The sequence below is a fragment of the Penaeus japonicus genome, unplaced genomic scaffold, assembly GCF_977035675.1.
Source record: "Penaeus japonicus unplaced genomic scaffold, GWHDUDI00000001_assembly GWHDUDI00000034, whole genome shotgun sequence".
Taxonomy (NCBI): Eukaryota; Metazoa; Arthropoda; class Malacostraca; order Decapoda; family Penaeidae; genus Penaeus; species Penaeus japonicus.
In genome coordinates, this window is record NW_028234436.1 from 10,379,608 (window position 1) to 10,389,276 (window position 9,669).

The following is a 9,669-nucleotide window of genomic DNA, read 5'->3' on the forward strand; positions in this document are numbered from 1 at the left end:
AAGCAATGGTAATTCATGTCCTTTAAATCTCAATATCTTGTAGTAAAGAGGTTAACGCGGACAATTATATAGTCCACATCCTATTCTACTTTCTAATACTGCGCAATCACCAAACTTACTACTCACACTTGTAAAGGAGTTCAGCTTTTACTTGCCGTTAAAGTTGCTTTGTTGTTCCCCTTTGTTTTCCTTCTCACTTCCGCCATTATGGAAACACCTTATTTCCACATTTTTGGGTTTGGTTTCGCAATTGATTTTTCTTAACAGATAGAAGAAATAAGGCAAAATGCACAAAAGAAGCAATGTTACAATGATTACGATTTTTTTTTTATGTTGGCGTTTAAGTGTATTCTGAGTCTGTGTTTTTTGTGCTTGAATTAGCATGTTAGCGGATATTTATATAGAATTGATATATATAACATTCTTACAGGGATCCTAAGCATGTTTATCAACCATTTATCAGGTTTCAAAGTAATCACGTCAAACATTTCATATAAAAATTTAATTACATATCACATGTTAAATAGTGACATAACAAATTTACTTACAATACTGTACATATTTAACAAAGATTTTTTTTCTTGCACAATACATTGTATTATAAGATGCAATATGTTCCAATATCCTTCACAGTCTAAAATTATAGTGCCTGCCGCTTTTACACCTTGTCTTGATAATGAATTCAAAATTCTGAAATATACAACTTTCATAATTTTTTCTCAACATTCACTGTTAAAGTGGCGTCTCACTCAATATCCGTATATAATAAACATACTCTCTTTTAAAAAAATACAAAACCAAGTTCTAGAACGGATATATTTATCTCTCTACTTCCAGCATCTTTAAAACAACATTTTCTACAAGAGTATCCAACCACACACAGTATACCATCCATTAAAACAGACAGACGGACAGACGGACAGATCTACATCAACATCCAATCCCGTTTTAACCCTATCTTCTTCCCTTCTTCTTGGCGGCTTCTGCGCCTCCTTTGGGATTCGTGTATTCCTCAATCAGGGCCTCCATCATTTCGCCTCTCATGGGAGCATAACGAGAGTATTCCATCGCAAATTCGCCTTTCCCTTGCGTCGACGATCGAAGTTCCGACGCGTAGCCGAACATATCGTTTAGAGGGACCTGTGGGTGACGTGGCATGAGTTATGTAAGTATCCTTCAAAATGAATTAGAGTGCTTTCAATACAGTGTATCAGCTATGCCGACATTTAAGAGGATTCACAGACACTCGATAATCCATAATTAATTCATATATAGCCCTTCAACTACTATATCCGAAAATGTACTTACAAAAAAACTGTACCATGCTTATGTATCGGACACAGTTACCCTTCGCATACATACATCCACCTAAACAACTGTACCCGAAAACGTACGTATAACAGACCACGCATACTCACGATTAAAAATACAAACAAACATCCCCCTCCTCCTCCCCCTCCCCCTAGCCTTCACGCAGTTAAAAATCCACCACACTCACCTCCGTGTAGAGAGTGAACCACCCTTCGTTAGCGTCCGTCCCCGTGATGATTCCGTTGCGCTTGTTCATCTGGGAAATGACCGACCCTTGGAACTCTTCGGGCGCGGAAATCTCCACCGACATGATGGGCTCCAGGAGAATCCACATGCCGTCTTCGTAGGCTGTGAGAGAGAGAGGTTGCGAGGTGTTAAAGATCAACAGGAAACAAGGGGGGTGGGGGTGGGGGTGGGGGGGTGAAAGAACGAGAGAGGAAGAGTGAAACTGGGAGAGAATGGTGGATAGTATGAGAGAGGGAGAAAGAAAGGATGAATTAGAGAATGGGAGAGAGAGAGAGGGAGAGAGAAAGAATGAATTAGAGAATGGGAGAGAGAGAGGGTGAATTAGGTAGAGGAGAAGGGAGAGAGAGAAAAAAAGAGAAAGAGAAAGAGAATCACCCATTCTCAGCAGTGATAAAAATGACAATACTGTGTCCTGGGAAATACTTCAGCACATAAAAACAGCATATATCAACTACTGTCTACGAGAGTAATTCCTACCTTGTCTCATGGCTCCCTGTGCAGCGAGAATGAATGAGATCTCATTGGAGTCCACTATGTGATGCGCTCCGTCCTTCAGGCGGAACTTTATACCTGATATCTTGTGCCCAGACAACATACCTGAGGAGTTTAAAGAATATATTCTCAATACATGTGTGGAGTAGAAAATATCATATGCACACAAATGGACATAAACACATGCATGCACCCACATACACACCCACACCCACACACACACACGCACACACACACACTCACACTCTTACACTCACGCTCTTACACTCACGCTCTTACACTCACGCTCATACACTCACGCTCATACACTCACGCTCATACACTCACGCTCATACAATCATGCTCATACACTCACACTCACTCATACACTCTCACTCATGCACTCACACTCACACTCACTCATGCACTCACACTCACTCAAGCACTCACACTCACTCATACACTCACACACTCACTCATACACTCACACACTCACTCATACACTCACACACTCACTCATACACTCTTACACTCACACTCATACTCTCATACACTCACATTCATACACTCATTCATACTCACATTCACAATTTTATTTTACATATAGCACAAGCAAAATTAAACTAAAGAAAAATATAATTTCTTACCCTTTTCACAAAAGGCATTGTATCCTTTCTCAATGGCAGGGATGAACTGCTTAGGAATGTTTGTTCCCATTGTCTCATCTACAAATACATTTTTGGTATTATCATCTGCAGGCTGGAAAGAATGGGAACAAAACAATTAGTATATGTTCTACATATGGCATGAATAGTATGCACACATATAAATAAATGCTAAAAAATATTTAACATGCCATACACAAATATGAAGGTCTTTCTCAAGGGTATATCAAACGATCCCAAACTTACCTCAATGACCCCAATAACACGACCATACTGGCCCGAACCCCCAGACTGCTTCTTGTGAAGGAAGTCAAATGCCACCGGAGCCGAAATGGTTTCCCTGAACGCCACTTTGGGTTTCCCCATCAACACCTCACACCCGTATTCTCGTTCCATTCTCTGTAAGTCATCAAAAGTAGACAGTATATAGTAAATAGTAGTAGTAGTAGGAGGAGGAGGAGGAGGAGGTGGTGAAGGAGAAAGTGAGAAGAATGTAGAGGAGGATGAGCCCTTCGGAACAAATCTTACATAAACAATACCACTTAAACTACCATTATCTTTCATAATTTACGTAGACCAAACATCATCCTATCCAAATACCAACACAAAAGTACCATACCTGAGCATAAATCTCAAGATGAAGCTCCCCCATACCAGACGCAATGGTTTCCTTGTTCTCGCTGTCCCACTGCACCCTATACGTCGGGTCTTCTTTGGTGAACCTGTTGACGGCTTTGCTGAAACTGTCCGAGTCTTTCGAGTTCTTGGGTTTGATGGCCATCGATATCACAGGGTCGGGTACGTACATGGATTCCTGTGGGGGAATTAGATGTGGTTGGATTAGTCGGATTTTGGCACTTCATCATAAATACAACATTTTGCTACCATTAATCTTCTTTTAAATTTCAGTGAGACTATCATCATTTCTTTAACCATTATCAATCTATTTATTGTCATTAATTATGTTTGATAAAGAATGATTCCGACTTTAATATTTTTTTACAGAAATATATAAACCTACATCAATCTTTGCATTCCTACCCCTAAATTCAAATAATCCTTAAAAAAAAAAAAAAAAAAAAAAAAAAACTACAATTTTAAACAAACCATAGAGAGATTTAATTTCAGATCATTTGTGAAGGTGTCTCCAGAAGCACAGTCAATGCCAAACAGAGCACAGATGTCACCAGCGTACACAACGTCAACATCTTCCATATTATTGCTGTGCATCTGGACTAACCGAGACACTTTCACCTGGAAATTGGACAAGTTTTGTAGATTATTGATAAAATAACATTACATGCCTGTCAAATAACAAAACAATAAGGTTGGCTTTTTGTTCCATCTCCCTTTTTGTTTAGTAAAAGATGAAGTAGTAATTGTCAGAAGGAACAGGGATAAACTGGAGAGCAAGGGGTCAGAGAAAGTTAGATAATTTTTTTTTTTGTAGATAACAAATGAGATGGTGAAACAAGTGAACTGATTTTAGGTAAGCCAGGTAATCTTCCACAAAGAAGTATGTTTACGTTTGACATTTCTTATACATCTTCAGATCAAATACAGCCCTCTTTCATACTCACTTTTTTACCAGTTCGAGCATTAAAGATTAACTCTCCCTTCTTGAGACAACCCTGGTAGACGCGAACATATGTCAGTTGCCCGAACTTCCCAGCCTCCAACTTGAAGGCCAGGCCCACAAAGGGATGGTTGGCAGTTCGCTCTGAGTGTAGCTGAAGACGGACTTCTTCCCTATCAAGTGGGGATGAGATTTTGCAATAAGCTTGAAGTATCAATCATCATATGCTTTGTTACATACACAGGTAAAGTAACTGACAATAATCCATTTCAGATATATCCAATAACATTAATAAGAATTCTTAAAACCCCGCAATGGGCATGTTATGCTGGGTCGGATCACCGGGTCGTCTTGAGAGGAGGAAAATATTCCTTAACATACTAACCCTTTATTGTTTTCCTGGAGAGCAAAATTCTTGACTTCTCCTGGATGCGGCAAGTAAGTCAAAACTGAGTCCAATAGCGGCTGCACTCCTTTGTTCTTTAACGCTGTGCCGACGAACACTGGGGTAAAGGTGCGCTGCAGACAAGCACGCCGGATGCCAGCACGAAGTTCTGCTTCCGTGGGCAACTTCTCTTCTGCGGTGAGAAGGAAAATTATAACAATAATATTATAATAGGTCCTTTGCCTAAGATATGAAATCAAGGAAATAATTGTTGGTTAATAAAATCAGCCTCATGGGTAAACAAACCATTTAAAAAATGGGGTCCTTGAGAAAATTAATTTGAAAGTAATCCATTGTGCTAAATCTAAACAAGGATATTCATACCACAACCTATTAACAATTTAAAAGATTTATATATCACCTAATGTCTTTACTAAGGTAATAAAAATTTAAGATTTTTTTTTTAGAATTAATGGCTAATACTACAAAAATTTACAGAAATAGTAAAAGTGTCACAAAGCTTGAGACACAATCATATTCACATGAAATTAAATTGCATCTTATTGAAACCCCATTCCTGAGTCTATGCCATTTTTATGTAAAACTTAAACCATGCTTTGTCCTTTCAAGTTCCAAATCTTTCTCATCAAGACTTATTACAATGAATTCTAAAAAAAAAACTAAAATTCCAAGTCGATATTTCATCACTTACCCAGGAATAGTTCACCAATAGCATCATCAGCATTGGACACATGTTCAATAAGCTCCATGTAACGGTCATCAGCTTCTGCTCTCATGTCCACTGGGATCTCATCTTCACGGATAATTTCACTGACAAACGAAGAAGGAATTGTGTTAATCTATGTCATTGTAAGTGACAGAGAGAGAGAGAGAGAGAGAGAGAGAGAGAGAGAGAGAGAGAGAGAGAGAGTGAGTGAGTGAGTGAGTGAGTGAGTGAGAGTGAGTGAGTGAGAGTGAGTGAGTGAGTGAGTGAGTGAGTGAGTGAGTGAGAGAGTGAGTGTGAGTGTGAGTGTGAGTGTGAGTGGAGAGTGAGTGAGAGTGAGAGAGAGAGAGAGAGAGAGAGAGAGAGAGAGAGAGAGAGAGAGAGAGAGAGAGAGAGAGAGAGAGAGAGAGAGAGAGAGAGAGAGAGAGAGAGAGAGAGAGAGAGAGAGAGAGAGAGAGAGAGAGTGAGTGAGTGAGTGAGTGAGTGAGTGAGTGAGTGAGTGAGTGAGTGAGTGAGTGAGTGAGTGAGTGAGTGAGTGAGTGAGTGAGTGAGTGAGTGAGTGAGTGAGTGAGTGAGTGTGAGTGAGTGAGTGAGTGAGTGAGTATGTGTGTGTGTGTGTGTTAAAAATAATAATAATTATTATAAATATTACATCAACTTCAAATACCTTTCAGACACTGAACATTTCTGTCAAAAGAACATATCAACACAAAGATGAATATGATTTTTTTATTCATACTAAAGACTATTATGAACACTTACCCATTACTGCCTTCAAAGTAAAGAGCTTTCTGGCTCACAAGATCAATAATCCCCTTTGTTTTGCTCTCCAGGCCTATTGGAAGCTGCATAAAGGCTGCATTATGATTCAGTTTCGACCTGCAAAACAAAATTACTTTTTTACACATACAGTTGATAGTGTCAAATTGTTAAGAGAGAAGTTCCATCATGCATCTTTATACACATTGTTAAGATATAATAATAAACAGAATACATTATCAAACCTCCTCACCTAACCTAGAATACTTCCTTGCTTAAAGATATCAGGCATCAAACACATCAGTCTCAGGAAACTTTGCATTTCATCATAACTATCATTTGGTAACTTCACCATTCTTTTGCAAGATGTGTAGGCATAAAGAGTCATCCAATGAGGAGTGAAGGACTTGAGTCTCAGAAACTTCTATGTGTTTATTCCAAACTGCTCTCCATGATTTGATCTATTTATTACTACTGTACTAAATGCCTGATGTTTTTTATATCTTTTATTAACTATATACCATAAAACCTCTCTGATCTTTACAAAACCCCTCTCTGTTCATGGTACAAATACCATACATCACAAGCATTAGAAAAAATTAGAATACACTCTCACCTCAACTGGTTTAAAACTCTGTATGGATTTGCCCCCATACGATCCAGCTTGTTAATGAAAGCCAGGCACGGCACAGAATACCTCTTCATCTGTCGATTAACGGTTAGAGTCTGGGACTGGACTCCTCCCACAGAACACAGGACTAGAACAGCACCGTCCAGGACACGTAACGCACGCTCAACTTCCACAGTGAAGTCCACATGACCTGTAATATGTATGTATTATATGATATATTCTTAACAGGCAGAAAATTAGATTTTAATATATATCTAGTAAAAGTAGTAAAGCAATACAGCAATATTCTATTATACATTTAGATTGGTTTGGCATATATAATCATACTTGATTTTAAGCTATTAAGATCTCCTGTTTTAATCTACCTTTAAAAATAAGAATTAAGAAAGTGCCATACCAAATGATGTCCACAAAACAAAAATACAAAAAACATACCAGGCGTGTCGATGATATTGATGTTATGGTTTTTCCACATGGTGAAGGTTGCAGCACTCTGGATGGTGATGCCACGCTGTCGTTCCAGCTCCATGCTGTCCATCACCGCCCCAACACCATCTTTACCGCGCACCTGAGAAATGCAATCACAAAATTTTGTATACAGATATTTTTCTTCTTCTTTCTTTCATTAAGTTATGGCTTTATAGTAAGGAGTGATTTTGCATTCCCTGTTATGAATTGCTAAAGTATATTTGTAAGGTCTGTTATCTATGTAATTATCTAATAAAAAAGAGCTAAAATATTTTCAGGAAGATAAAGTGTGTTCTGACAATTAGCAATCAAAACACAAGAAATCATGATGGTTTAAAAAATGGATGTTTCCCATAACCACCGCTCTCAAAAGCAGCAACAAAAAAAGAATGAAAGGGAAGGAAGGGAAAACAGAAAATCATACCTCGTGCAACAAAGAAAACAATGAAAGGGAAGGAAGGGAAAACAGAAAAACCATACCTCATGCATCTCATTGATCCGGCCTGTGTAATATAAAATACGTTCGGTCAATGTCGTCTTTCCAGAGTCAATATGGGCAGAGATACCGATATTTCTGATTCTCTCTAAGGGTACACTGTCTGCAGATGTTGAATAGTATGCTGGTATCTGAAAGAAGATAGATGATCAGTTTAATATCTATTATATCATTCTCTAAAGTGAAAATAAAGAAATCAATGAGGGATTAAATAACGTATTATATTCTCCAATCTTCTGATACATTCTGGAGATGATAACCCTTAAATATTTGTATAAATATGGCTGAGATTGTGATTAGTTTTAACTATATGCAGAAATGTTTCACAGAAGGAATAATAAAGTTCTTCAAAGTGACTGTATAGGTGAATGTCATAACACTATGAAGTTATGTAATGAGATTTCAATGCAAAATTAGCATCCATAATTCATGAATAACTTCACAAAGTAAGGGATTTAATCAATCTATTTCTGTCATATCTCCATTACAATTAGCCAACGTATTCAAGCATAGCATAACTATTGAGAAATGACAACCCACTTGACATGTCTCTATTTTTCTACATGATAAACTTTTTCTGCCGCGCTTTTTTCATGAGGACTCCTCGCCTTTCCTTTTAAGACTGGACAGTTTCTAGAAAACGCTACTACTCTCCATTTTAATGAGGCACCAGTTCTGTATCAGTTTTCTACATAAGAACACTTAAGAGATCATATCATTCTACAGGTGAAAAAGGGGGGGTAAAAGGATATTTTGAAAATGTACAGGTTTTGGGGATCATTGTGCAACCAATACAGAATGCATGTAATGTGGTACGAGGGTAATGTAATGCATAATAAACACTAAACAAAAACATCTAAACTAGCTTCAAAACAAGGAAGGAAAAAAAATCGAGAGACATTTCCAAAAATTCTCTGCACATATAGGCCCTATTTTAAATCACCCTATTCCATTACGTGTAAATTCCAATAAAATACATCGCTGAAACATGAAGAAACTAGGAAAGTGTCAGAAATAAGTGAATGATATAACTCTTTCGAAGTTGCGTAATCTGTCTTGTGGGTTTAGTTGAAGTCCATGTTTCGTATTTTCAAACCTCTAATTAAGTGACATTGTTCGTAAACCACACATATCCCCTAAAAGAAGGGACAGAAGTCTCTAAAACCATTTGAAAGAAATTCCTCAAGTAAATACCTATTACGAAAAAGACAAGTAAAAATAACTCCTAAATGCACCCATTCAAATAACCTTTACATATCAAACTCACTCTCTTTAGGATATTCCATGTCGTCTGCAGCTTATTTAACGTCACACTCGCCCTCGTGATGATCATCTTGAAGGTCTTTAGTCAGAAAACGACCCTTTTCAGTCAAAAAATAAGAAAAATCAGCCACTCAGTCACTCTCCCCGGCGAGTTGTCGTTCCTGCAGACGACACGTTGAGGCGTTAAGTAAGTGTCTGAATCATATGATGCATATTTGCTGTAAAATTATTTTTCATAGTTATTATTGAGGTTATTTAAGGAAGGGGTCAATATTTATGGTGTTCGCTTTTTAGTGATAAGGTTGATATCATTAATTTCCTTTTTCCTGATTCATTTACCAGATATACCGAATAACTTCCCCCCTTAGATGATAAATTTTATAAATTTATGATAATAATTGTTAAACTTATCTTCAGAAGTATTTTCATATTTATTCATTATACAGATTTAACCCATATATATATTTTTTTTTTCACTCATGAGTTACGTTTCGTAATATTAGATCAATTGCTCATATCCTTATTAATCTCGATGTAGACATATTTTCGTTTCTATACATAATTTGGAACATACCAAATCTATTTCACAGCAATAATTAGCTCTTTTAGAAGAATTTATAACCGTGAATTATTTTCCAAGCCTAAGCACGTGTAGAAGGTAAACAAACGGGACG

The 9,669-nt window shown here is 37.5% G+C and overlaps 2 protein-coding genes across 2 annotated transcripts in view; one reads left to right on the top strand and one right to left on the bottom strand.

The window, feature by feature from the left end:
- Window positions 1-483: 483 nt before the first annotated feature.
- On the bottom strand, window positions 484-9,188 carry mEFG1 (mitochondrial translation elongation factor G 1). The gene is made up of 15 exons (XM_043032456.2): window positions 9,000-9,188; window positions 7,717-7,863; window positions 7,204-7,336; window positions 6,754-6,958; window positions 6,141-6,257; window positions 5,367-5,485; window positions 4,655-4,847; window positions 4,274-4,442; window positions 3,801-3,947; window positions 3,313-3,507; window positions 2,940-3,092; window positions 2,676-2,787; window positions 2,035-2,154; window positions 1,499-1,659; window positions 484-1,140 (listed from the first exon to the last, which is right to left on the bottom strand). Exons 1-15 carry the CDS (start codon window positions 9,063-9,065, stop codon window positions 955-957), a joined length of 2,223 nt encoding a protein of 740 aa, XP_042888390.2. The 5' UTR covers window positions 9,066-9,188; the 3' UTR covers window positions 484-954.
- A 437-nt stretch (window positions 9,189-9,625) lies between these two features.
- l(1)G0004 (RNA-binding protein pno1) overlaps window positions 9,626-9,669 on the top strand; it is a 7,595-nt gene continuing 7,551 nt past the window's right edge. The window contains exon 1 of the mRNA XM_043032461.2: window positions 9,626-9,669. This exon is cut by the window's right edge and continues 86 nt beyond it. The gene's annotated coding sequence lies outside the window, so the exon portion shown is untranslated.

Excerpts from the sequence above, each read along its gene's own strand:
- mEFG1 (XM_043032456.2), bottom strand. The coding sequence starts at position 9,065 with ATGATCATCACGAGGGCGAGTGTGACGTTAAATAAGCTGCAGACGACA. Across the intron at positions 3,508-3,800 it reads TGAAATTAAATCTCTCTATG|GAATCCATGTACGTACCCGA; the intron begins GTTTGTTTAAAA and ends ATTCCCCCACAG. Across the intron at positions 2,788-2,939 it reads GTGTTATTGGGGTCATTGAG|CCTGCAGATGATAATACCAA; the intron begins GTAAGTTTGGGA and ends CATTCTTTCCAG.